General features: G+C 32.2%; 4 protein-coding genes across 6 annotated transcripts; 1 reads left to right on the forward strand and 3 right to left on the reverse strand.

Annotated features, from left to right (window-relative positions):
- Positions 1-199: 199 nt before the first annotated feature.
- On the reverse strand, positions 200-5,580 carry LOC126674402 (uncharacterized). The gene is made up of 10 exons (XM_050368847.2): positions 5,020-5,580; positions 4,579-4,670; positions 3,756-4,456; positions 2,650-2,720; positions 1,893-1,982; positions 1,565-1,777; positions 1,366-1,467; positions 1,093-1,228; positions 558-783; positions 200-467 (listed from the first exon to the last, which is right to left on the reverse strand). The coding sequence occupies exons 1-9, from the start codon at positions 5,386-5,388 to the stop codon at positions 620-622; spliced, it is 1,938 nt and encodes a 645-aa protein (XP_050224804.1). The 5' UTR covers positions 5,389-5,580; the 3' UTR covers positions 200-467; positions 558-619.
- A 937-nt stretch (positions 5,581-6,517) lies between these two features.
- On the reverse strand, positions 6,518-10,880 carry LOC126673448 (ALBINO3-like protein 2, chloroplastic). The gene is made up of 14 exons (XM_050367599.2): positions 10,351-10,880; positions 10,167-10,273; positions 9,948-10,075; positions 9,779-9,850; positions 9,085-9,186; positions 8,858-8,917; positions 8,651-8,716; positions 8,404-8,451; positions 8,093-8,266; positions 7,943-7,998; positions 7,744-7,861; positions 7,304-7,393; positions 7,015-7,124; positions 6,518-6,885 (listed from the first exon to the last, which is right to left on the reverse strand). The coding sequence occupies exons 1-14, from the start codon at positions 10,737-10,739 to the stop codon at positions 6,735-6,737; spliced, it is 1,671 nt and encodes a 556-aa protein (XP_050223556.1). The 5' UTR covers positions 10,740-10,880; the 3' UTR covers positions 6,518-6,734.
- A 553-nt stretch (positions 10,881-11,433) lies between these two features.
- Positions 11,434-18,252, reverse strand: LOC126673449 (protein PELOTA 1). 2 transcript variants are annotated; one of them, XM_050367600.2, is made up of 17 exons: positions 18,048-18,252; positions 16,677-16,798; positions 16,500-16,582; positions 16,322-16,397; positions 16,134-16,208; positions 15,994-16,050; positions 15,803-15,848; positions 14,919-14,994; positions 14,758-14,833; positions 14,504-14,536; positions 14,328-14,396; positions 14,054-14,160; positions 13,320-13,392; positions 13,164-13,202; positions 12,794-12,888; positions 11,971-12,077; positions 11,434-11,826 (listed from the first exon to the last, which is right to left on the reverse strand). In XM_050367600.2, exons 2-17 carry the CDS (start codon positions 16,725-16,727, stop codon positions 11,753-11,755), a joined length of 1,137 nt encoding a protein of 378 aa, XP_050223557.1. In that variant the 5' UTR covers positions 16,728-16,798; positions 18,048-18,252; the 3' UTR covers positions 11,434-11,752. The 2 variants fall into 2 exon arrangements, with proteins under 2 accessions (XP_050223557.1, XP_050223558.1); XM_050367601.2 differs by lacking the exon at positions 18,048-18,252 and having other exon boundaries at positions 16,500-16,572.
- A 2,573-nt stretch (positions 18,253-20,825) lies between these two features.
- Positions 20,826-23,711, forward strand: LOC126675369 (uncharacterized). Of its 2 annotated transcripts, none has more exons than XM_050370002.2 (4): positions 20,826-21,160; positions 21,650-22,736; positions 22,839-22,900; positions 23,365-23,711. In XM_050370002.2, exons 2-4 carry the CDS (start codon positions 21,671-21,673, stop codon positions 23,578-23,580), a joined length of 1,344 nt encoding a protein of 447 aa, XP_050225959.1. In that variant the 5' UTR covers positions 20,826-21,160; positions 21,650-21,670; the 3' UTR covers positions 23,581-23,711. The 2 variants fall into 2 exon arrangements, with proteins under 2 accessions (XP_050225959.1, XP_050225960.1); XM_050370003.2 differs by having other exon boundaries at positions 23,376-23,504.
- The last annotated feature ends 3,752 nt before the right edge of the window (positions 23,712-27,463 follow it).

Here is a 27,463-nt window from a genome sequence, read left to right on the forward strand (position 1 = left end):
AATTTTACATCTCAGGTTTGCAATTACTAAAACAGCCACAACAGCAGAAAAAATTAAAAAAATAAAACAAGCGCGTATTAAATGTGCATCTAAAGTTCTCCGAGTTTAAGATAATTTTATCAACCGTTATTGTACCCTTGTTTATGGATCATCGGCAGGAGATTTTGTGTCAAGACAAGCTGGAATAATATGAAGAATGTGAAGGAAATAAAGATGCTGCACTTGCATTGATGCGTGTGAAGCCAAAAATTGATGGATATGAAGAATCTCTGTACTCTATCATAAGTTTTGTGAACTCTATCAGGTTAATCAAAGAATAAAATTGATCTCACTTTCATTAAGCATAAGCATTTGGCACTGAATGTACAGTTTCATGTGGTAGGTGCTATCAATCTGGATGTACTTTGGTCGAATATCTTTCACCATCCCTCCGTAAGCTGATCTTGTTTTTGCCAATAGTACATCACCTGCTCGATATTCCAAATGTACAATTCGCGAATGTCAAGATTACAGTAGGTAATTTAACTGTTTATGTAATTGCATCTGCTATGTATTACCTTGTTATAGGACGAAAAATCGATTCTGGAACTTATGTCACTTGCTTATCAAATTGACCATTCTACGTTTGATTCTCCGACAAGGAAGTTGAGGATTTTGTTGCTATTGAATTTAGCAATGATTGTGTAGCAAGAAGGTTTTCCCTCAGAATGACATTGTAATTGTACATGTGCTGGAGATTCTTCTGGATATCAGAAATATCTGCTTCAGAGTCGGCTTTAAAGTCTGCAGCCAAAAAACAAACATTAAACGAACAAGCAATGTAAAAGTGGCATAATATTGAGGACAGGCAGTAATCAGAAGGTTTCTAAGAGATACTACAAAATATGTTTACTTGTATATGAGTTTACTCTTATGTCCTATTTTCCTTCTTTTGGGTAAAGGGGATAATTTTAATTAATTAAAAATTGAAGCTTATTGTGCAAGCCTTCTGAAGGTTCTGTTGCTTTACAAATTGTCTAAAACCTATAAATAATCTGATTCCTCCATCAACAGAAGACGTAACAAGTTACTATAAAGGCGAAATGATGTTACCTAGAGGTGGTGGCAAAGGAATGATGTTATCATCAGTACGTGAATGGGCTTGAGAGTGGGATGCTCCGTCATGCAAGTTAGCTGAATGCTGCCGGATTCCATCTTTTGCAGAGCCAAGAGCTCCACCTTTGACAGACTGCAAAACATATAGAGGGTACACTCAATTTGTGTTTAGGATCAATAAAATATCTTCTTAACAACAAATTAGAGAACTAGTCAAAATTATCAAAGAATAGAAAAATGCTCAAGTGTGAAGGAAACAAGCCAACATACAAATTCTCCTGCAGAATCAACATTTACCCCTTCCGTGTTCAACGTGTATCTGGCTACAGTAAGTTCGACTCCCTGGGTATCAGTTTGTCCTTGTACAACATTCTGCACAGTAAAAAAATAGTTGATTCAGGCAGAGGAAGAAAATAAGACCTAAATATGTAGTAATAAAGAATCTCAAGGTAGACTGCAGAAGCATTACCTTTTCACTAGGTTTGCTAGCTTTTTTGTTTAGAACGATGCTGTCTGTTCTAGTTCTGAATTTCCCACTCCATGAGGATCCACTGCGACGTGCGGATCCATTGGTGCGAATAGAAGGCCCCGTGATACAATTACAACTTGAGTCATGTTTGCTCTTATTGAGGTCATCATCCATTGTGCTAATACCCCATCTATATCTCACATATCTCCGCAACTACTTAACATAAGAATATACACATACATCCATTATCTAATTCTGTGACTAAAAAGTACAATGAATCTCATCGTAAGAAGAGAAATCGAAGCTGCTCTGATGGAAAATAACTTACTTTATCCCAGTTAGTTTGCGCTTTTCGATGATTTCTTATGCTTAGCATTGTGGTATCTTCATTCCGCAGTCTTTTTATTCTGTACTCGCACTGCAACCAAGCAACAATACCATGAGATAAATGAGACTGCTCTGTTGAGATTACCTTTTTGTCATAGCAAAACTTAAAATATCCGAGGACTAAAAAAAAAATTACAAATAACTATATTCCTCCGCCATATTGTTCTGTTCTGCAATAGCTTAAATGTCATTTACCATTTCCTAAAATTATGCAGAGTTACCACCACCGTCATGAGAGTAGTATGATTCTGCTACAACCCACCTTTATCCATCATGTCTAAATATTAAAATAATGCTTCTACATCATTGGTTTGCCACCTTTATAATAATAATTGCCTTACATCTTTCCAAATAATCGTCCACGCTCATCCTGACACCGCCAAGATTAGAACCTTGTAGAACAACCTTTTCAAATTTCAATATCTCCAAAACATTATCGTCATATATCATGGGTGCTATGTCAGGTAGTGTTATGTTCTCAAAGGGATTTAATATAAAAGAATCTGTTGGAACCCTACTCCTCAAAGTAGAAACTAAATGCATAGTCCTAATTCTTCAATGTCTTTAATGTAAAACACTTTGTGACAGTTTTACAAATCCAGTATTTTGTTCTCACAATATGTCTGATAATAATAATATTGTCATAATAAAAGAAACAAGGAACTCAAAAAATACTGTAGAAGGAGCAAGGAGCATACTTGCACCAGAAGGTAGAAAAAAATGCAAATGCTAACACAATATATGCCACCAAGATCTGCAAGGAAGCTCACTGCATTGCAAACAGAGGAAGCTGAGATATCAGATAATTTAGCATAAATATAGTATAAATAAAACTTGATTTACAATAACAGCGTTGCTGCAACCAAGGCAAATAGCAGCTGACAAAAAACACACATTTATTCTACAAAATGCGGTAGGGAAACAATGGGCTTTTATTTAAAAAATTGGATTAATAAAGTTAGTATGAGTTAGCAAATGCCTAAATTTCCAACTCAACCCATAAATCAGGTTACTTTGGGAAGTGAAATAACTAAAAGAACAAAGAAATCATATTAGATGATGTCTAAATTGTCAGACCATCCTAAATTCAAGTTGATATAAGAAGAGTGAAACTGAAGAAATTAACCAACACAAAAGATTTGATCTTCCGTATACGTTAGATGTGAAACCCAACAAGCCCAACTCTCCATACTGCTCCATTCCTATACTTACTATACCTGCCTCTCCAGCTTGAAAAGAAGAACCACAGCAGTCTAGGTGTGCTATTCTAGCTTAGTTTAAGAAGATATTATTTTAATTGGACCAAGAGAAAGTCATTAGCGTAATTTAAATGATTGGCATATTATTGATTTTATATAGTTGCATCACAGCTTGACCTTTTTTCAGAGAAAGTACAATGCATCTTTTCTTGACCAGTAGCCATGTATGTGGATACACATATACAAATGTTTAAAATGAACAAATATGCCAACCATGTAAATTGAACAAAAAAAAAGTAAGTATATTAATTCTTTATATACGCAAAGAAAGATCACTTTTACAAAATAATAGGCAACCAAAACTATACTTTTTGGATAAATATATAGTATTTGAATGTTGAAACTAAATTAGGCATGCGCCCACATTCAATTTTGGATATCACATTCAGTCCAATTGTGGCTCAAGGGGATCTAAGTTCGTAATAGATGAAAAATGTGCAATTCAAAAAGCAACTAAGATATACGTGCATTGCCAAAACCACTTAACCAAATGAAAAAATGTAAACAAAGGGCATGTGCATACATAGGCGGAGCAAAGAGCTTACCAGGACCCATTATGTTTTGATTTTCGATCTCAACAACATAAGAAGAAAGGTAGTGGACATACAATGTGGTGTTGATTAGTCCATCAGCAGAAGTTGCGAGGGAGGCTTGGAGCTGAGCTGTATCACGAAAAAATGATCCCGGAGTAAACTCATGGAATAGAGGTTGGATAAGCCTTAAATGATGGAGATTATGGTATACGCGAGGAAATAGATTAAACTTCAATACGTTTGAATCTTTCCCTCTGAATGTTACTGGTCTATCATCAGAAGCGCTACCATTCTTGAGAGTCCCACTAACAAAACTAAAGTGCCTTTTATCAACATGATTTCTTGTGGTAAGGTTGAAGTGATAACCAACAGCACTAGCAGGAGCATTCGGGAGATCAATAAACTGCCATGAAATATACATATACTCTTTACTGATACGACAGTTGGTGCACTTAAAAGTTAGAGTTGGTCCTGTACTTGTGTTTTGGCAGATATAGGTCACAAGTTCCGAAAGTTTGACAACCCTATGGTCCATAAAGCCAGGGTTCCCAGTGACTAAAGTACCGAGACCACGTACATTTGAACAGCTCATGCTAGAAACAGCAGTTATATTAAATTCCATGTCATTATCAAAAGAAGCCAAATCTAGTGCATTTGTAGCTCTCACATTATTCACCTCAATGGATCTTTTTGATATGATCTGGTAAAGCAACCTGAGAAAAAACCGACAACTTAACTCAATAACTATTCATACAAGCAAGCAACAACAACATATCAAGAAATTGAAACAACTTATTAAAAATTTAGAAAGCCATTATGTAATATATATACTCACGCAGCAAATAAACCAGTAAAAAGAATCCAACTTGCCATGGAGAAAGTTCCACCCAATTCCGTTTTTCGCTTTACGACCACTTGTTGATCATCCTAACACACAAGCAAAACAAGAAAATCAAACCAAGTAAGTTTCAAACTACGAAATCAATAAATAAAGCAAAACTGCAATAATTATACGAGACAAAATATTAAATAACCAAGCAATTAATAGAAACAGCCTTATTTTCTAATAAAGTTAGTAAATTCAGAGTTTCTCAAGTACTAATAATTATGTAAGCTGCAATAAACAAACTTAAACATACAATTAAAAGCTAAAAAAAACCAACGAGTTATAGCTTATTGGGCAGCATTCTGCAAGGTCGTGGGTTCATTTCCTCCCACGAGCGCTCACCTAATTATGGAATAAAAAAAGATAATAAATTGGATAAATATTACTTACAAGCCAATGCCTAGTAGAAAAGCAAACATCAAGACGACTAATCCACCATCTAATTATAAACCAAATATTTTTGCCATCATTATTATGCTTCATAAACCTCAAGAAACAGCAAAAGAAGAGCCAAAGAAACAATATCACTAAAGTTGCCTCTAAAAAAACGGCCTGAGACTGAGTAAACTTCTTAATAGTGTCAAAGTTGAATATCGTCTCAAAAAACGACACCGTGTTAGCCAGTCCGATGTCAGTCACGATTTCTGAGCTGGCGGTGAACGGAGTACACCTGTCGGTTGTGCGGTTGAGAAGCTGCCCTACTGGGCACGCGCAGAGGGTTGAGTTATAAGTGACGGAGCCGATAGGACAGCTCGTCATTTTACTTTTTTTTTTTAACAAAGATCAGAAGAAGAAGAAGAAGACGACCAAGATTTTGAGAAATGGGTGGCTTCGCGTTGGGATTTTGTATCTGAATTTAAAGAATATAATGATAATCCATTAAAGACACAGTAAAGAATCGAGAATTTTCACATGCGAAGGAACAGAGAAAAAAATAAAGAGAACTTTCTTTATCTTTAATTGATTATTTAATTAGAATTTTCGCATGGTAATGGCGTTTTTGGTTGATAATACTGTAGTTTGTGTTATTATTACATGCAGTGGTGTAAGTAAATGAGTTGATTACTCCCTAATTACTTGAAATCCAGTCAAAAAAAAAAATCGAATTTCACTCTAAAAACTTGGAGTCAAACTTGAACACGAGGTGTTCAAATGTAATTGTACATTTGATATTCACTTATTATTTACAAAATTAAATACTATACTCTAGTAAAGTGTATTCAAATCAAATAAAACGGAAATTATTAATTAATTTGAGACAAATGGCATTATCTTCTTACAAATAATAACTTTTTAAATCTTTAAATTTAGATTTATTTTATTATTATCATTTAATTGCTTGAGTAATGATTTTTTTATTGAACTCGAGTTTATTTGAGTCAATATTAAATACTAATTTGAATGTGGTTCGAGATTAAAGCCGAACAGAAGAATTTAAATTCGATATCGAACATATATAATTCATTGGAGTTCAGACTTGTGGAGCATAAGCTTGTTTATTAGCTGCAACCATTAAAAGAAGATAGAAACTAATCAACAATCATACATCTAGCAGTATAATGAAGTGCCAAGTGGGGGTCAAAGATTTTCGCAGCCATCTTTAAATCTAAAGTTTCATAATTATTAAAGTCAAATTACTAATAACTACTCCAGAGTTTAAAATTAAACAGTATAAACAAGCTAAATTACAACTCTGACATTTCTGCAAATTCTTCAAAGGGTGAATAATATCCTTTGATTTTAGAGAAAAGATTATTTTTACATTTTCTCTTATGCCGACAATTCATAGTATTTCGAATGACAACAAAATAGAGGATTTGCTGGTTTATCAGACCTTATTTATCATCAATTTTGGAGCTTTCTTGGGTTGAAAATAAGTCAGCAGACAGACCACAACATGGTGTCTCCATTAATTAATTCCCTAAAACTTTTCAGAGTGCAAATACTTACAATATAGTAATGTAAATCTTTTGGAAGTTTTTCCTGACCATGAAGCTTGGCAAATCTATAAAAAACAAAGACCCAAAAGCTTGACTTGAAATTATTATGAACGTACAAATTTAATGGGGAATGGAGAATATAAGGAAAGGAATGCAAAAGAATGGTCAGTATTCTCTTCTGCTGTTGATAAGGTCACTACCAAAATCATCATCATTTTCACACTGTTTTAACAATTCTTCAAAAGCAGGATTAAAAGCAACAGCTAACCGCAGATAATTTGCAGCTTCAGCTTTACGACCTTCGTTGTACAAACCACTGTCAACCAAGTTATCAAATACTTAGTTTATCGAATGTACGGTGAAGAATAACTTCAAATATTTTAGTATTTAAACCATTTTCAGTCAAACATGAAGAGGCCATTACGAACATTTCGGAAACTCATACCTTGCCAGAAATACTAGAGTGTCATAGTAATGGACTTTGCTCTTTGGGTCCTCTGGCTCTTCTAAACTGGCAACTCTTTGAAAGTGTTCAACTCCTTCTGCATTCTTCCCCTGTTGCAAACAGAAGATGAGGAATTGAACACGCTCTATATCCAATACGAGCATAATATTTAAAAGCCTTGCCGACCAATTCAAAATGAATCTTGGTTTCCACAAATATTAGAATCTCAATTAGGATTAATTTATCCATGTTACTCGGAAACAATCATAGAAATGCTTTGGGTTCTCACCTGCCGTATACAGGCAACACCAGCCCACTGGGATGCAAGAATCTGGAGATCAACATCCTTCTTTTCTGTTGGATTTCCAGCAACAAATAGCTGATTGGCAATCAGAAATCATCTCTGATTAGTGAAGGAACATAGCGAGCAATTCAAAGAGAAAAAGTACGAGCACCAATTGATAGAAGCTAAATCTTGTGTCAAAGCCATCTAGTTTTCTTTTCTTTTCATATAATTATTAAACAATGCTTTGAAAAACTAAAGTGCTACTGACCAAATGCATAAACAAGTAACCAATGTTATATCAGGTTTCCTAGAGGGTGGGCAGACATTATTTTACCATCATTCAGATTTAATGTTAATCAGAAGTCGTGCATACTACTTGCACAGAGCAGATTCTGTACCAACACAAACAAGGAAATGAAATGCAAAATTCAGGCAACACAGACCTTTGAAATAGCATATTCCAAATGTTGTCTGGCCTCTGCATACATTTCTTTTTGTAGTAGAGTCTGCCCCATAACAACCAAAGCTCCTACGTAGTTAGGATCTTTACGAAGTGCCAACCTGCATCCAAAGAATATTTATGCAATGAAACAACCGTAAATGAAGAATAGAAAAAGAAGAAGAAGAGAAAGGAGAACTTACTGCAACAAAGGAATCGCTCTTTCTCTCTGCTGATTAGATAAAAGTTGGACTGAAATCTAAACAGGTGTCAGAGAAAAAAAATGTGAGAAAATTTACACCTTATCTCCAAGAACCAAAATAATGCATCTAGTTTGCACATTGGTCACTCACAGCAAGCAGTTGCTTAGGGCTTAAATTTTCCGCAGAAACTTTGCCATCTTTGCTTGGTGCAGTCACAGATGCTTGTGGTATGCCCACTTCTTCAGACTCTGCAGACGTTTTTGGAGAATCCTTAGCAGGTAGCCCTAACTTTGCACGAATATCAGGATGCTTGAGGGACATTTGCTGCACATTAGATTGTCTTGTACAAATCAATGAGAAAATTCTAATTGTTTATCTTTAGGAGTTTAAAATTGTCTAAAGTGGAAAAGTAAAACCAAGGTGAACAAATTTATCAAGGATGACAAAGAGCAGCAACAAACCTGGACAACACTTAGTGAACTATTCGTGATCCAGTAGACCAGACTTCCCTGCAAAATAATGCAGAAATAGAATTTTGTGGATCTGAGCTAGTAAGTGGGTGCAAAGAAATAAAATGTCAAAAAATGCTGTCTTCCCAATTAGCGGACAAAGTTTTATAAATCACTTAAAATTGGACCGTCTTTATTAAAACCTCCAAGGAGGTAAGTTCGAAGGAGAAATAATATGAAAAGAACCATGAGAAGTTACCTGTGGAATGCAATATCCAATAAAAAATAAAGGGAGTGTGAGAAGATCCAAATACAATTTGTAGTACTGCACTAAGAAAGATTCCGGTCATTTTTGTGAAGTAAAAACTACATAATAAAAGATAGCAGAATATGCGTTAAGTGACCAAATTATTCAAACGCGGCAAGAACAAAATTTATGAGATAACAAAAGAAACTATCTACTCACTTTTGCCAATAAGCTCAATATTCCAGTTGTTTTTTGAACAGAAAATTTCTCAAACGAGAGCTGAAAATTATTCAAAGAGTGGTGCAAATATAATTAGTTCCATGAACAAATTACAAATTTAACAAATAGAAACTTGATAGGCCAACTCCCAAGTGACCAATAATAAATAGATTGTGCATTTATTCCGTAAAAGAAAGAACATAGCAAGGGATAAGAGTGCAATTTACCTGAATGTTCATATAGTGCAAACCAGCAATCAATAACGGGAAGATGGGGCCTGAAATACCATGAGGATATTCAGTCAAATTCTGAAACCACAGAATGCCACCCTGTAATAAATTACACAAAGATTCACTTTGAAGTACCTACCATTGAGCTGTACAAACAACTAAACAGAGTTGTACATTTGATTTTTTTCCAAGCGAAGATAAATGTGGTAAAAAAAGGGAGCCAAACAGTGTTTTGATCATATTATGAAGCGATACCAACATGATAATGATGTAAAAAAATAAGCTAAAGTAATAAAGAAATACTTCAGGAACAAATAAGCAATGACAAATTCACTTTAGACAACAAAACCAAAATGATGAATTAACCATTAACTGACGACAACTGCAAAGTGGTGATGTCATATAGTCTATAAACTACAAAACTCCAATAACTAAAATGCAATATATTGCTTGACCAACAAATTTTCATCATTTCAAATGAAAAATGAAAGGAAAAAGAAGACTCCTGCATGCTATCATCTGAAGAAGTAGCTAAAAGCACTAGCATGTGAAAGTTTAATAGAACACTATCTTGAACTACTACTACAAGGTTTAAGTACAATGAAAGGAATCATGTTCCTTCATTTACAAGAAACAGGCTCCTCCTTAAACTATTCTGATTTAAAAAAATAAAATTATGCAAGATCCTTACAGAATCAAACCCGGGATGATGATCCAACGACATTCTTCGAATACTAGTCATCCATAAAAGAAAGCATGGTATCTGTAAACAAATTGAAAAGATAATGAATAACAATAATTTCAAGAGATTAATGTTCATCAAGAAATGTACAAATCCCCTGCTTATGAAGTTGATGTACCTGAACGGAGACATAAGCAAGAAACCATAGATATGAGGGGCAACCAATTGCTTTTCTTTCTTTATAAAAGAGTGAAATTTGATCCCTATAGCTCTTTCCTGACAAAGGAGGTGGAAATGGAGGAGGCACTATAACAAAATAACACATACATAAAACCAAAATTCATAATTATGAACTAAAAATACAACAAAAAAAAAAACTAAAAAAACAAGAACTAACATTTTGGAAGTAGCTCTGATATCTGTTTTAACTTGTTAAGTTGCAAAACAAGTAATGGAAACAAAGTCAGTCTCATTGCCACTGTAGTTGATGCAATCACTAACCACCTGCAATAATTTAATTCAGCAAACATATTAATAAATGAATAAACAAATGAGTTTTCAATTAAATTAATTAAACTGACCAAGGCAAGCCAGTGAGATCATGAAATCCATCAAGAACCGAAACTAAAACCCGAACCGGAAGAATCGACTCGTCAACGTTGCCACCAGTAGTATTACTAATAGCATCAGCAACACTCTCAAGCTCAGTAGCTACTGTTGACGACGGTGATGAGAGCTCAGAAACTGAGTTAGCGTAGAAGTCAGAATGGTCGGGAGAGGAAGAGAAGGATCGAGTGGTGAGGAAATGAAATGCAGCGAGTGAATTCGCCGAGAAAGTTGGAGGTTGTGAGCGGTTTGAGTTAGGACGAGAATTAGAGTTAGGATTAGGATTAGAGAGGCGCGCGTAAGAGAACGGAAAGAGGGAACGAGCACGGCGGATATGGGAGAATAATAGTTTTGGTGTAGCCATCGCTCACTGTTAACACCGGCGAACGTGATCGGAGAAAAGGATTTGCCGTTTAACTAGATGATGCGCATAAAACGAACGACGTGTAGTTTTTCAATATGTTCGAAAATGAGTTTGAAAAAGAAAAGAGTAAATAGTGAATAGTGAATTCGGTCCCTCAACTTATGATTTGGGATTAAATAGTTCACTCTCTCTGTTTTTAAGTCAATTAAGGACGAAATGAAATTATTTTGGACTCTATTTCTACAACTTCTATTCATACTGTATACTTATATCCTTAATGGACTTAAAAATAGAAAATTTTATCCTTAATTAGTCATAAAAGCTTGTCTCTAAATCACAAATGGACCAAATTGATGCTTTTTTTGAAAATAAAAACCATATATTAAAAATTAGCAACAGAATACAAAGTATGTCAAATAGGGCTCGAAACAGATGAACCCCAAAAAGCAACGTCAAACAAATTTGATTCCCGAGCTAAGACGTGAGCAATCATATTCGCTGACCTTCTAACAAAATATTCCAAAAGAAAAGGCAAATGCATGAGCCAATAGAGATCACAGGTTCTTTTCATGAGATTGATTAATGTGTTTCTAAAATTGGTCTCATATTGAAGCTACTGATGAAACCTAAACCCCACATCCTAAATATTTGTCCTATTTGATCAAATAAGAGCCAATTGAAATAAATACAAAAATAAAAATTGAATACAGAAAGCAATATATTGGCCGGAAAAATTAACTGGTCTTAGATTAAAATTACATTCATATGTTAATGATCCAGCTTATTTGAAGAATCACTTACACTATGACTATGGTGATGATCACCAATAAAGTAAAATAAAACAGAAGGCATTTGCCCGACTGTTGTACTAATCTACCCACAAAATTCAATATCATCATCTAATCTACTGCTGCCTCTGGTACAGCTATAAAACATATTATACAAATGTCTGTCAGCTCACAGACAAAATTAGCGCACCATCATCCACAAAACGTCCATCAAGGCTTCGCGTTTTACATCTCAATGTCGTCCAGGTCCGGTAAAGGAAATCGAAGGATCGCAGCAATGCCAGTCAACTGTGCCAATTCTGTTTTAAAAGCACAGAAAATGGTAAAATCAGAATCAATTCGGAAGACAACTATATAGAGATGATTGAAGAAGTTCCATTCAGTATCTAACTGAAGTAGTTTACGTAAATAAAAGACCTTGAGCAAAGAAAAATGGTACTTACGCTCTCCGGAGACGTGCATGGAGGAAAATATATGAGCAGTGCCTCCTGACCCCTTCACCGAGTCTACCAAATTGACATATTTCTTCCTTGTTGGTATGTCAGCATTTCTGAAAGTTAAATAACAATTAAGAAAGACTCAACTCTGATCTACTAAAAGCTGCATTAACTTTTGTCACGTGCAATACTTAGTTCTACATTTTGGCGTTATGCGAATATGCTATATACAAGATGATGCACGTTGCAAGAAACTCTACACAATGATCACCTTATAATCAATATGTGTGAGCGGAGATGGCCTGAACCTAGCCCAAATGACTCTGCAATTGTGTGTGTGTGTGGTGTGGATAGAGAATGAGAGGAACAGTAGTCTGCTCACTATGTTTGAAGCTCTGCTGGTCAAGGTTTCATGTCAAATCAAAGTTTTTCCATGAAGAAAAAGCCATTATTACCGACTTGTGTTTCAACACATGCTTATAGAATGGTGATTTTAGAAAGGCAGAGGGTTGTGAAGAGGGAGCCAGTCCACAACAAGAGTTTCAGTTTCTGTGAAATATCTTATTAAGAAGTCACTACAGTTGCATTGCAGACTAATGCATGATAATGAAGAGATATAAGCACTTTTTAAGTTGCAGACTAAAACAAAGTAGTCTTAAAGCTTAGAATAGATTTATAGCCCACAAGATTAATGGAAGGCAAATATGAATTCAATTTTTATGAAGTGCTAAGAAATACAAACTCTCATCAACTCAAAGAAAGTGCAAATTCTGTAAATACCATGAACATCCACATGGAATCATAAACTCGTATATTAAATCACACTAACCTGAAGAGATCATCTGTAATGAGAAGAGTCTGGACAGCCATGCGTTCATGGGCAACTTCTACATGCTTTGGCCCGTAGCATGCTCGGGCTGGATCCTATCAAAAATCACCAAACACATCCACTTTAAAAGATTTTATTCAAGATATTTCACATGAAAGTAATGACCAATACTTGTATGTGTCAGGCTTGTTCAAATTTCAGTGAATTTAAGTCTCACATGTGGTTTGTAACATTAATTCAGAGCATCCAATCTTGTACTTAAGGTTTGATTGAGTTGTCATTTGTACCAATAAGACCAGGCAATGGAAGGCGAAAAGTGCACGGTAAACACACACACAAATAAAAAAGCATCTCAAAAGTAGAGACTTACATTTGAAAGCATGTTGAAGAACTCCTCAAGTGCCCGCACCTGAAACAAAACCAGTTATTGCATTCGACAAAGTATGTATTTGCAAAAGTAAGTAGGCCTTGAAAGCCCTAGGGTGAAAACATTGGTTTAACTGGATGTGCTAAAACTTTAAATTACCTCTTGCGCAGCCTTGGTGTCTTTAATCATGTTCATAATATTTGGAGCATCCAGGACTTCTTTCAAGCTATGCCTGTGTGCCAAAGATTAATGTTTGAAAAGCATAACATCAGTACAAGCATCTAGGAATGTGTGCATTAAGCTCACATAGATTGACCACTAAGTAACTAATTATGCACCTCTGAGAAAAATAACATGTGTTATTAGAATGTTAGGTTCTAACAAATATAAGCACATCATTCAAATAATCAACCATTTTAGCAGATATACATGATATCTACCTTCAACAATAAAAAGGAGAACGTGATGATCATAATGAAAAAGGTCAAGGGCACTAAAGCAAGGAAGTCATAAAGAAAATCAAGTACCATATAACCATAAATTCATGGAATATTTTTATGAAAAGCATTATCCCAGTATGCTATTATCATTTATACAACTTCCAGCCCATTGTCGATCCATTACTCCTTTTTTCACGATTCTGAGTGAAAAAATGCATCCTAATATTAAGAATGTAAGCATTATGGTTGTGGAGAACGGTGGCCAAAAGGGCCACTTGAGAAGTTGGATTGCCACAAATTGCAAAAAAATAAAATCAACATAACTGGAGGAGAATCCATACAGAGTATTGAATTCAAGCAATGAAAAGATAGAAGTTCAAGTGATGGAAAATTATGTAGGATGACCTAACAAAATATTTATCACACTAGAAGCATGGATAACGAGCACCATACTTGTATCCTGATGTCGTATGCACAAGAACAATGCGTGACTTGTTCTCAATAATGGTTCTCAGCTGTCTCCTCTCTGCCTCCAACAGTAAGTGTTTATGGAACTGATCCTGTAGGAAAACAATGCAGGACTAATCAACTTTGTTGTAAAGCAATACCACTTAACACGAGAACATCCTAATAATATAGCAAATGGTTCTGTTATAAAACAGGACCAGCACTCCTTAAATAATTTCCTTTGTTAAAGTTGGAGAACATAATGAAAAATTTATCAGACCTTTGTGAAACCAGGGCTTGCAATCACCGCACACCGGATAACATTGAAATCGATATATTTTAGAAATGCCTGCACAGGATTAAACCCCACGGAATGTTGATGAGATGTTCTCCAAATATTTAATGTAACAACCAAATGTGGTAGATAGAGCGAATATATAAGTAAATAGCAATCACCTGTAAGACGTACTCAAAGAATTTCTTCAACGCCTGCAGGAACAAGAAAAAGAATGTCACTAGTAAATATTTTTAACCACAAGGAACGTGTAAAAGCTCTAGATGTATACTGCTCATAACAACTGGACGAGTTCTTCCAGCAGTAAAAGAGAAGGTAGACCCGTAGAAGCCGTGTTTATAATAGAAATTCACTAGTAAATATTTTTATAAATTTATGAGGCTACATATTCTTTGAGAGTGTCAGAAAAGCATACCGACTCATAGCCAGCAATAGCAGGTCCATGTTTTCGAGGAATTGAAGTTTCTATCCGTGATCGAGTAGATGTCAAGCTGTAAGTGACAACCATAGCAAAATTAGCATTCATTAAACATATCTTGTACCATTAGGTCCCAAATCATTAATGGATAGTCTCACCTCCTACCAACAAGGAGGATGTGTGCTAATCCTTCTTGCATTAAAACCACAGCGAGATCAGAACTTGCACCAGGATCTGAAATTATAGAGAGTGAATTTGTTTTACATTTACATTTAATACTATTGATAAGAATTCCCCGAGCACAGAAATCACAAAATCTAAAAAAACGCTTACTAAAACTAATAACTAAGTGTATAGAACACTTGCAGTCAGCAACAGCCATAAAGGAAGAGCTGCCAGCTAGATAATGCTCAAGAGTCGAGAACAGAACACTAACGAACAAGGAAAGATATACCCTAATGAAGCTAAGTTTCAAGCCATCTACAACCAAAAGGATATTATTTACAATTTATTTAGCACTTTTAGCAAACCTTCCTAGTCAAGTAATGTCCATTTAACTAGTAAGTAAAACAGAAGATTTAACCAATAAAGATATGGAGGACAAAAATCTTTCCAGAATTCTCATATAGAGCATTATTTGATGTAATCCATATTTTTGTTTATCCAAACTAGAAACCCTCATTATAAATTTATAAAGCTCTTGCCAAGGAATGAACTACTTCATGCATGATCACGATCAGGGCTCATGAACCCTCCAAAAAAAAAAATTCAACTGCATGAAACTGCATTTTTGACATGCAACAGCACTGAATGCTACAAGCATTAAGTGATTCCTACTGTTCCACTTGAAGAAAGCTTGCAATCATAATAAACAATGACATATACCAGCGGGAATCAATTATTTGCTGGTTATCACCCTTAACTATAAGAATCTTGAAAAGTAATGCATGAAAAATAATAAGAATTGGATTGTGAGGCATTTTGTGCCTTCGGAATAAATTTGTGAAGAAAAAAATGAAATTCTTGTATCAGAATAACATACCAGAGGCTTGACTGAGTACATCCAATGCCAAAGAGTCCCAAATTACCTGGAAATTTACATATAAAAAGGCATAAACAAAACACAAAGGACATGCAAAAACTGTGCATAAAAGCTCTGAAAATATTTTACAGACTACAGTATTGTTTCAACCTAAATAATTAGGGACTTAACAGAAAACAGGACAAGCATACCTTTCTCAAAACAAAAGGCCTTTGCAGCTCAAGTTCTAAAGTATGAAAAGCTCCAATCTGCAATAAAAATATGATGAGTTACACACTCGTAAAAAAAATCATCTAAACCAGAATTTAGAACTGTACCATAACATACTTACTTTCACATGTTCATTCTCCAAAATATTCTTTCCCCGAATACGCAAGACAGAACCAACTTTGTCATAATCTATGGCCTTTCAACAGTCACCAAAAGGAACATAAAGCACAAATTTTAAACATTAATTCTTCTACAAAATCAAATGCATTAGCATTAAAGATTGTGTCTTCACATTACAGATTATAATACCTCAACTTTGATTTCTAACTTCAACTTTACTCTTTCAGCATCTCTACCACCAGAAGCTGCCTCTCTTAATACTTTCCTATTGTAACAGTAACCAACCCCCAATTAAAAACACACAATTTTCTTGTTATCAAGTTAAAGAAACAAATCAAACTAAATATTTAAAAATAAATAGAGTTACCTGACAGTAACTGACATAACGGTATCTCCAGGAGATATCAAATTATAAGCGAACCAAAGATCATCTGATTCAACTGGCGTCAACTATAAATTAATTGCATAACCCCATTAAATTTAAAACAAAATTAAAAAATGATAAATGAATAAAAAAAGTAAGAGATCGAAAAATTTGAGTTACCTTAACGCTGCCAGGGCCGTTCCGTACTATGTCTCTTCTTGTAATCTTCATTTTGTTTTGTGAGTTTGATTTTCTTAAACTCTTGATTCAATATATTTCAATTTGTACTCCCTCCTAAAATCCTATTAGAAATAAAATAAATTAGGGTTTCTGATCTTCTGGTTCTAACAGTAGAATTGGGAATCAATTCGACACAACAGATTATAAATGTATCCCTTCACTTATGCTCAGTCGTTCATTAATGCTCTAAAAACAAATTTCTTGCAGTTAATATCCTGTAATCAATATTATTTCAAATCATTCATCGGCTAAAAGTTCTTTGATGGTAAATCAAACCACCAATCCATATGCAAAACCGTTTCACCAGCACCGATAAATAAGCATATAACTGTGAGTAGGGGTTGGCAAAAGCCGAACCAGACTGGAAAAAGCGAACCAAACCGAAATTATTATAATGGTTCGCCATTGAAAGAGTATGGTTTAGTTTTGATTTAATTTGTGTTTGTATAGAAATTTGGTGTTCAATTTTCAGTTGGTCCATTTTAAAAATCGACATAGTCGAAAAACCAAATAAATAGTTCAAATAAATATATATTTTAAAAATAATTTTAACACATGCATGTATTTTTACATTTTTTTTTTGTAATAATTCAAAAATAAATATGAATTATTATGTGTTTATATTATTTAATATAGAATTTAATATGTAATAAATATTTCTCACAAATAGTAATAAATATTTTCTCACAAATAGGAATTTTATTCTCTTATTTTTAAATGAAAGTCAAATTATAAATTATTTCTTTATAGAACAATAATAAATTATTATTTTTCAAAAATTATAATAAGGTCAGTAATATTTAAAATCTTAAATTTTAGTATTAATTTTTAAACTTTAGCCAATAAGCCAACATATAAGTTAATAAATACATATAATAAACAATATGCTAATAATTATGTACAAAATATCATCAGACAATAAATTTTTTAATGTTTAAATTAATTTTGATAAATTTAAAAACATTAAAAAACAAAAACCAAAACTAGGTGTCAGTCTGAACCTACAGTTTGGTTTGGTTCAATTATGGAATTTATTAAATTTCAATTGGTAGTTCCAAATCGACCGACCCGACCGATGCACAGCCCTAACCGCGGCTTCGGCATGAGATTGCCTTGCACGCGTCCACCGCATATGGTGGCAGTGGTCCATATAGAACCGCCCACCGCCAGTTGAAAAAGCACACCAACTGTTTTAGTATATTAAAGAGTACAATTCCATTCGCATAAGAAAAAGTTCGGGGTTTCAATTTGGTAGAAATAGACTACACACACAAAGTAATTGAATTCACATATACATATAAACAATCTAACCTTCAGGTGAGCGGCGGCGAGAAGAGAAGCAAAGCGGTTGAAAGATAAACACCGGCGGCGGAGGGAAGAGCGGCTATAAGACCAGATTTTGAATCGACAAATTTTATAATCAAATTCCAGTCACAGAGATTTTAATCAAATCCCAGTCACAAAAGGATTACAGGTCACTTACGATAAGGCAATTCTAATTAACTCTAATTTTAACTCAAAATTAACAAGTCAAACTATTTATTTATTATGTTAATATTTTGATATTAATTAAAGGAAAATTTATTAAAAAAACAGGAGGGATGATAATTAAATATCTCCGATTTTTCTAATTATATCAATTGATTTAATTAAAAATGAAATTATTAAATTGCAAAAGAACAAAAAAAATATAATTATTAAGAGTAATAAAATTCAATTTAATTCTGGAATTTTTTTTAATTTTGAAAATCAAAAAAACTTACTATTAACTTAAACTAGTGTATCCAAAATAATTATTTTTGTAATTATTATTATTTAATAAAAGATAAATTGTATATATATATTTAAATAAAACAGTAAAAATTGTTAGTAATAAAAAAAAGTAACTTATTATATTTTAATTTTATAGCACATTATTTAAAATAATAATATTCTTATTTTTAAAAAATATATAAAAAAATAAATAAATTTTTTTAAAAAAAATACAATGATAACTATCTTAATTCTTATTAAAATTATTAAAAAAATATTTAAGTAGGAAATAATTGTTTACTTATCAAGTATATTCATTTTATACCTAATGTATCTCGTACAAAATAAAATATTAATAAAAACATTTATTTCCTACGTCAAAAAGAGAAATATTAATTCAAAAATAAATATAATGATCATAATTTATAGTTTAAATTTTAAATTACAACTCTTGTTTCTAAAAATTGTTTAAGTTGATTTGTTAAGGGGTTTTTTAAAAAAATCCGCGAAGAATATATAGAAAATGCTGAATTAAAAAAATATAGAGGATGAAAAAATAAATCGGAATTAAATTGGTTTATTTTTTATTTACTTTATAGTATTTGTATGCCGAAAAAACACAAAGAAAACACACAAGAAATACCAAAACGAAAATCTTAAAATTAAATATACACCAAAAATACTTAAATTAATGCACTTAATAATCACCTACGTGCACTTAATTAACACTTAAAACCCATATACCTAACAGTCAATAATATAAAATATATACTGAAAAAATATTAAAAATTTACCCGTAAAAACCCCCTAAGAAAACACTTAATATACACATAAAAACATTTATTAAACACTCACACATACAAAATCAATAAAGTCAACGATCCACTAATCAACATTGAGCATACGGTCTGTTGGTTGCCGGTAATTGAAATCTTTCATAGCTAAATTTCGGCAACCGATCATCAGAATTCCGGTGTATATTTGATGTCGTTTTAATGTTTGGTGTTTTGTTAAATGCAATATTTTTTTAAATAAAAATAATAAAAAGTATTTAAGTGGTGAAGTATGAAGTGTAATTTTTAAAAAAATTATAGTATTTTTGTAAGTTTTAAAATATGGTGAATTATGTACTTTTGTCATTTGAAAACTAAAATAGTGACCCTAATTTGAAATTTTATATTAAATTGAAACAAGTGAATTTTGATATTAATGTTTTTTTTTTCATAGAATGATTCAGTATATTAATACAAAATTTATTGCAGGAATAAAAATAAACAAAAAAATAATTATTAAATCAATTTTTATGTTTATAATAAATAATAAATTAATAAAATATAAACTAACGGGTAATATTGGAAGGAAAGTATAGGGCTATAAATGAACCAAGCAAAGCTCGATATGTTCATGTTCAATTCATGCGTCGTTTGAACTTTAAATAAAGTGTTGATATTCAATTCATTTAGTATGGGCATAAATGCATAAAAAATTACTAATTTTCGCATGTTTTTGGTATTTAACATGAACTTTTAAATTTGGATAACAAACACATGAACTTTCAAAAGTTTACAATAATGACACCGACACTTGTAAAATGGCGCCGTTTTGAATTAAAACGGCGCCGTTTTGAATGAAAAAAGCAAATGTGATACATAATTGTAAAATTAGAAAGTTCATGTTAGATATTGCCAATTTTTAAAATTTCATATTAAATACTAAAAACACGTGAAAGTTAGTGACTTTTGATGCATTTAAGCCTTTAGTATGTATGGTGTTCATGTTCGGTATATATTCACACTGTATCCGTTCGTTTAAATGTTAAATGAACGAGTTCGTGAAGATACTAAACGAACTTGTTCATGAGTTCGTTCGTATGATGAACGAACGCGAATCGAAACTATGTAGTCTTTTTTAGCAAAACAACATAATTTGTTTAAAATAATATAATTTTAATGTTTAAAATAATATTTTTTTTATTTACTCTAAAGTTGAATTGCTAAATCGCGAACTCATTATCGGGCTTTTAAATGACCAAGTTAATGAATTTTTTATCGAGTTATATATATGAACTCGTTCACGAACAATCAAGCGAGTTTGTTAATTGTGAGCCTAAACAAGACGATCAATATTATATACATGTTCAATTTATTTAAATAAAACCAATATAAAATCAACTTTAAACTCGGTTCATTATCATAAAAATTAACGAACACGAACTCGATTTTTATGGAGCTGAACACCGCTCCGCTCGTTCATGTACAAACTCTAATTAGGTGCGAAAAACGTAAAGCGACCCTAGCTAATTAAAAAAAAAAACAATACAAAAATAGGCCATGAGTTAATTTCGTGTAAGGAGGTGACACGAATAGAAAGGGTAAAGATAAGTGGCAAAGTGAATAAGCAGCCACGTTGAAATGCGCAACGCTATCCTCACAGTCACAGTGATCTGCATGCAGCACCACCATCAACATGCAGACGCTGACACATCTCTTCAAACTGCTTATATCATTAGAACGCGTGTCCAAATTGTTTCAGATTCCTAACCCTAAAACCCTCGTCCCTTCTTCTTATTGGACCGTCTAGCGGCACTAGCTTAACTTCAAGATCATTGTTCATCATGCTGTCCATTGATCTGTTGGAAGCTGCACTCCTCATGAAATCATCTCTTTAATCAGGTATTAATTACTCTAGTTGCCCGGTTTTCAATTTTTATTTGATCATGTGAAGTTTAATTATATTTATCATTCTGGAGGAATCAAAGTTTTATTTTTCTTTTGTAATTTAGAAGATGTTATTTGCACATGGGTGTTTTTGGAATCTGATTGTGTTCTATATTAGAGAAGTGCAGTTTTTCTTTTGCTTGAGAATCACGATTTGATTGTATGAACACTGCAAATTAAAGAGGGTATTTCCGTGCATTTGGGTATCAATCTGTTATTTGTTCTCTGAATTTCATTTTTAGTGAGCTAAGATTGCTATATGCTAACTAATACTGCAACTGTGTATATACCGTGACTACTGTCCTATGGATCTGTGTCTTTAAGGTGTTTGATTAGGGTTATTTGGCCATAATTGGATTGTTTTCTTTAATTTTGGCTTAATTTGACTTATGAGCAATCCAGAAACCTAGAGGATTTAATTGTGCTTTGGTATGATGACTGTAGGTATATAATAATTATTGTATAATGGAAGACCAGGCCAGAGATTGGGAGAACCAGGGATATGAAGAAAAAAATGAAAGCTGGATTTGGGATAAAGGATTGTCACTGGGAAAGAAGATTTTGTTTACTGGTCTTGTCATGTCTTCGGCACCGGTGGTTATTCCTCCACTAATGGTTATGTCAGCGGTCGGGTTAGCTTGCTCGGTCCCATATGGAATTTTCTTGGCAAGTTATGCTTGCACCGACAAGCTTATGAGAAAATTGCTTCCAACGCCTCGTATAAGTACTCCTGAAGAAAAGTACGGTGGAGAAGATTCGGAATTTGCAGGTGATTATGATGTAGAAAATAAGGAAGAAGAGCTAAAAAGAAGACTTGAGATTGGGCCTGAGCTAGATGAACAAGGAAATGAGGAAGAGAAGTCGCCGAAGAAGATTAAGATGACTGATGAAGAGATGGAGAGAGAAGAAGTAGTAGAGGAACCCGTAGTTCTGAAAATCAAGGATGAAGGAGCAGAAATAAGTGGGGTTACAATTGCAATTGAAGAAAGTGAGAAGACCGGTAGTGAGGAGGTGCCGGTGGAAGTGGCAAGCATTTCTGTCGAAATACGTTCTGGAGATGATAAAGAAGAAAAGCAGGTACTAGTTAAGGAGACGACAAGGGATGAAGTTGTGGCTGATGAGGAAGCCGGCAAAGAGAAGCAGAGTGAAGAAACTGTACAGGGTGGTGCAGAGGAAGGACTTAAGAAAGAAGATGAGAGAAATGCTGGAGAAGCTGTTATCGAATCAGAAGATAAGAATGCTGTTGGGGTGGAGACGGAGAAAACTGATCGAAAAGTAGAACAAAATGGTCACAAGACGAATCCAGCGGTAGAAAATGAACCTGCTGTACAAAAGGAAAAAGTATCAGATGAAAGGGGGGGTGGTGATGATAAGATTGGTGCAGGTGAGCCAGCCAGCTTCTCAGCAGGAGGAAAAACACAAAACAAGAAGAAGAAGAAGGCTAACCGTGCTACAAAAGACCTTAATAAAGATAAGGAGATTGCAGTATCTTCTAATGCAGATGAAAAAAAGGCACCTGAAATGACAGAAGGTAAACTTTGAGAATGAACTCTTTGAAATATATTGCAGTCGGTACCTATTCATTAGGTTGCACCTTGTTCCTTTGTAAATTAATTAGTAAATGCATCTCCAGGGACTAAGCAACCAACAGAAAGTCATGAAGTTATTATTGATGAAAATGGCACTTCAAATGAGGTACGACTTCTATAAGCTATATCTTTTGGTTCGATATTATTTTGATAATCTGCATTTTCATATTAGAACTGTGTGTTATGATTATGCAAGTGCTAGACGATAACTAGTGTACTTTGTAATATGGCATATATTGGATTAAGAAATTTTGCGTTTTACTGTCCTATAAATTTTTTACACTTTGGTTATAATCATTATTTTTTAAGTTTTGGCAACTTGACTCTTATTTTCTCAATAAATGAAGCCGGCGAGAAGTGATGCGACATCTTACTTTTTCATTGCCATGAAAGCAATTATTGACAGAAATTGTAATAACCTGCTATTTTGGGATCTTAGAGGTTGGATTATCAACTTATGAAATGATGTGTAAAAGTCTGTAGTTCAATAACTGCTAGAAATTTTTACTTTGGCATATATCTGCGTCTAATTGAGTGGCTGCATAGAGCTGCTAACTTATTCTACTTCAGATGCTGTCCAGTGAGGAGAAGATCTGGAATCAGATTGATGCGGTGCGCAAAATAGTCGGATATACAGCTGACCGGCATTTGATGTTTATCGACGAAGTCAAGGCTCTTTACGTTTTCACAGGAGTGGAGGCACCTACTTCTTTCAAGGATCCTCCTGATTTGGTGGAAGTTAATGATAAGCTTAAGTTTTTGATGTCTGTTATTGGAGTCAAATAGACAGTTTTAGTTTTTACCAGGATTTGATTTTGAAAGTTGTGCTATATGTGTTCTGTGCTAATAATGTGAATGCTGGGGATTTTAGTTACAGAAGACTCTGCTTTTGAGTAAAGAATTCGAGTCTTTTATCACTTGATTTCTTTGAAAAAAACCTCTACGCTTTGTCGTTTGTAGGTCGATTGAGCTTAGTATTTAAAATTCGAACAATTATTCGAAGTTCAAACCGAGCTCAAGTTCAGTATTTAAGGTTCGAACCGAGCTAGAGTTGAATATGAACATTTATTCATGTAATGAGCTGCAGATGAACACTTTAGAAACCAGCTTGGTTTGGTTCGTTTACCATCATTAATTGTCGACGGGATAAGAATGTTTGGCTTGTTAGTCTCGTCCTTACTATTCAGATTATTAGAATGGCTGCGAAGTCAGGGATTGAGCAGGATTCATTCAACTTCGTGTTATTTTGCAACTTCCTCTATTTCTTAATATTAAAATATTTGGGACGATGACAAAAGTACCTAAAATTTTAAAAATATTTACAAAATTACCTGTAAACTTTTTTTATTTACAAAAATACGACTGATTTAAAATTAATTACAAAAGTATCAAAAAATGAAAATTAATTACAAAAGTACGATTTGTATAATGTCGGTATAATTATGGTATAATTTTGGAATATTAAAACTATAAATCAGATAATTTAAAAATAATATTTAGTTTATTATTGGTATAATTTCAGTATATTTTTGGTATATTGATTATAAATTTTTATATATATTTTCTAGTTGATAACATGTATTTTTTTTATGTGTATTTTTCACTATAGTTCGTAATGAACTAGAAAATTTGTATACTCTTGGTATACTGATGGTATAATTTTGGTATATTATTAATTTAATTTTCAGTATACGATTTGATGTAATTTTGGTAAATTTTTATTTAATATTAATAAAATCTCAGTATGTATAATGTTGGTATAATTTTGATACAATGTTGATATAATGTTAGTTTATTAGTATACTAACATTATACCCACAGTATACACCGTATGTTTGATATTATTTTTTATTTTTTTGTACTTTTGTAAATATTATTAATATTTTTGTAAATGAAAAAAGTAAACATATACTTTTGTAATTATTTTCATTTTTTTTGGTAAATGGTGTAATTTCCTCAAAATATTTAGTATTTTTTTTAAAGAAAAAGTATTGTAATTAACTTTTAATAATATACTGTAGTATATAAAAATGATTGACATAAACAGTCAAATATTACAGTTTTTACTTTAACTAGTTTTGCATTACGTGCTATGCACGTGGCTCGTAACGTAACTTGTCAATGTACATATTAATAAATTTATTATAATTATATCAATTTTTTATTTATAATTAATATTAAATTAATTAAAAAAAATTTAAAAATAAATATAATAAATTCGGTTATTAAATTTTTTTCCATACTGAATATATTCTTCTTTTAGTTTTATAATAACCATAATTAAATAATTAATTTAATTTTATTAATAATATTTTTAAAGATAATAAGATTGAAATTTAAATAATAATATATTGACCAAATACAGTGTTTTAATTTTATAGTCCAATCAAACTAAAAGATAGGTATTCCTACTAATTTGGAGATAATTTAGTTATTTTTTACATACTAAAAATTAAAGTGGAGATAATTTAGCTACCTATTATAATTAGGACTTTAATTATAATAGTGATTAATTAAATACAGTCGACCCTCTAATAGTTAATATTCTATAAATTAATAATTCTAATAATTAATAGAAAATTGAGAGAACCAACTTCGTTCCACGTCGGATAATTAATAATTCTATTATTTAATAATTAATAAAATTTAAAATATATTTTACATGAATATTAATTATTAGAGAGATTTTTTTAAAGAAATATATAACAATTGATGATTTATTTGAGGTAATACTAACCTTAATTCATAAAATGTAAGTTAAAATACCATCAAATTATGACTTTTTTATTCTTTTGAGAAATTTTAAAAGAAGTTATTAGATAAACAAATTAAAGTAAGTAAAGTATCTCTAGTATTAATAATATTAAAAATTATTTTATTTTATAAATATAACTTCTTAATAATTATTTTTTAGTTTGATATCAATTGATATTTCTTAAATTGAATATAAAATTATTTCTTTTAAATTGAGTGATTGTAAAGTGTATTTAGTTAGTTTTTATAATATAATATTAATATTAGGCCTATTAATATACATGTTTTAAAATATCTTTTATAAATTTTTTTTCTATAAATTCAATAAATTAATACTTCTAATAATTAATAAATTTTTGATCCACCAAGTGTATTAATTATCAGAGGGTCGACTGTAACTAATTAGTTAATGACTATTAAACCTTTATTTAATAATAAACTGAAAAGATGATTTGATAATTCTTTGACGTTGCCGAAGTACGGCCTTAAGGAATTTTAGTAAAAAAAAGCAGTAATTTAATTAATTTCTTATGTTTGGTAATGGTATGTTGGCTAGAATTTGACTTCACTCAATTTACAGGAGTTATTATTCCAAACACAAACTTTCGACAATTATATTATTACTAAAAAGTAGCCACTTTTTAGTTAAATATCTAATTTAATTATAAAACCTGAAGGTATTGTCTAAACATAAACTTTCGATAATTGCATATTACTAAAAAGTAGCTACTTTTTAGTTAAATATCTAATTTAATTATAGTCAATTAGCAAAAATTTAATTATAGTCAATTAGTTAAACGGGTCACGTTCGTGTTTGACACGATTAGTTAAATGGGTCGGGTTCGAGTTTAACATTATAACACAATTAGTTAAACGGGTCACGTTCGTGTTTGACACGATTAGTTAAACGGGTCGGGTTCGAGTTTGACAGTATAACACAATTAGTTAAACGAGTCACGTTCGTGTTTGACACGATTAGTTAAACGGGTCGGGGTCGGGTTGAGAGAAGTTATCTATTTTTAAATAAATACACGACGCGTTTATAACACGTTGACACGAATTGCCAGCTTATAAATTATGTTTATACTTTTAAGGTTTGCCTTAAGGATCAAACTAAGCCTTTAATGTCTAAAAAAGTTTAATTATGCCCCTAACATTTTAAAAGATAAACAATTAGGCTTCCTATTTTGAAAAGCAGGCCCTAACATTTTATTTATGCGTCAAAATTGGGATCTGATTATTTATTTTTTAAGACACTAGTGTCGCTTTACGTGTTTCACACGTGACTCGTATTGTGACTCGTCAAGTAGTTATAATTATATTTATTATAGATTATAGATTATCGATTATCGATAGTTATATTTATATTTAATTAATAATTATTTTTATAATTAAATATTGTATTTAAGTATCAAAATTAAATAATATTAATATAGTATTGTATATATCAATTAATACAGTATAAAATTAATTAGAATCATTGTTGAATTAATTGATTGATCATCTGATTTCTTAAGTGCATAAATGCAAATACCTAAGCTTCAGGTCCTATATTTTATAGTAAGAAAACGACATGCCCTTAGGTATACCCACGAAGACAATCACCTAAGTTTTCTATATTAATTGCATGACAAACAAACTCCAAAAACTCTACATAATCATTCATACATAAGATAATTTTCATCTAATTAGGACTCTATTCTAATAATACGAAAACAGTCACCTATAAAATAGAAAACAGTCACCTATATATAGAACTGTAAATTACTATAAAACCATATTTTAAATGATTGTTTAGCTATAAATTAAAAAGGATTATTAGGTAAATGTGTCTGTCCCCCCATCCGTGCTTTTATATATAGTACAGACTATAGATTAATGGTATATTTGTTTCAATGAATATTGAGGGTTTATT

The sequence above is a fragment of the Mercurialis annua genome, linkage group LG3 (assembly GCF_937616625.2).
Source record: "Mercurialis annua linkage group LG3, ddMerAnnu1.2, whole genome shotgun sequence".
NCBI lineage: Eukaryota > Viridiplantae > Streptophyta > Magnoliopsida > Malpighiales > Euphorbiaceae > Mercurialis > Mercurialis annua.

Excerpts from the sequence above, each read along its gene's own strand:
- LOC126675369 (XM_050370002.2), top strand. The coding sequence starts at position 21,671 with ATGGAAGACCAGGCCAGAGATTGGGAGAACCAGGGATATGAAGAAAAA. Across the intron at positions 22,737-22,838 it reads GGCACCTGAAATGACAGAAG|GGACTAAGCAACCAACAGAA; the intron begins GTAAACTTTGAG and ends ATGCATCTCCAG. Across the intron at positions 22,901-23,364 it reads AAAATGGCACTTCAAATGAG|ATGCTGTCCAGTGAGGAGAA; the intron begins GTACGACTTCTA and ends ATTCTACTTCAG.
- LOC126673448 (XM_050367599.2), bottom strand. The coding sequence starts at position 10,739 with ATGGCTACACCAAAACTATTATTCTCCCATATCCGCCGTGCTCGTTCC. Across the intron at positions 7,999-8,092 it reads GCCCTAAGCAACTGCTTGCT|ATTTCAGTCCAACTTTTATC; the intron begins GTGAGTGACCAA and ends ACACCTGTTTAG. Across the intron at positions 7,394-7,743 it reads TGGAATATGCTATTTCAAAG|CTATTTGTTGCTGGAAATCC; the intron begins GTCTGTGTTGCC and ends ATTGCCAATCAG.
- LOC126673449 (XM_050367600.2), bottom strand. The coding sequence starts at position 16,727 with ATGAAGATTACAAGAAGAGACATAGTACGGAACGGCCCTGGCAGCGTT. Across the intron at positions 16,583-16,676 it reads ACGGCCCTGGCAGCGTTAAG|TTGACGCCAGTTGAATCAGA; the intron begins GTAACTCAAATT and ends ATTAATTTATAG. Across the intron at positions 16,398-16,499 it reads GTTATGTCAGTTACTGTCAG|GAAAGTATTAAGAGAGGCAG; the intron begins GTAACTCTATTT and ends CTGTTACAATAG.
- LOC126674402 (XM_050368847.2), bottom strand. The coding sequence starts at position 5,388 with ATGACGAGCTGTCCTATCGGCTCCGTCACTTATAACTCAACCCTCTGC. Across the intron at positions 4,671-5,019 it reads TTTCTACTAGGCATTGGCTT|GATGATCAACAAGTGGTCGT; the intron begins GTAAGTAATATT and ends CTTGTGTGTTAG. Across the intron at positions 1,468-1,564 it reads CTAGCAAACCTAGTGAAAAG|AATGTTGTACAAGGACAAAC; the intron begins GTAATGCTTCTG and ends TTTACTGTGCAG.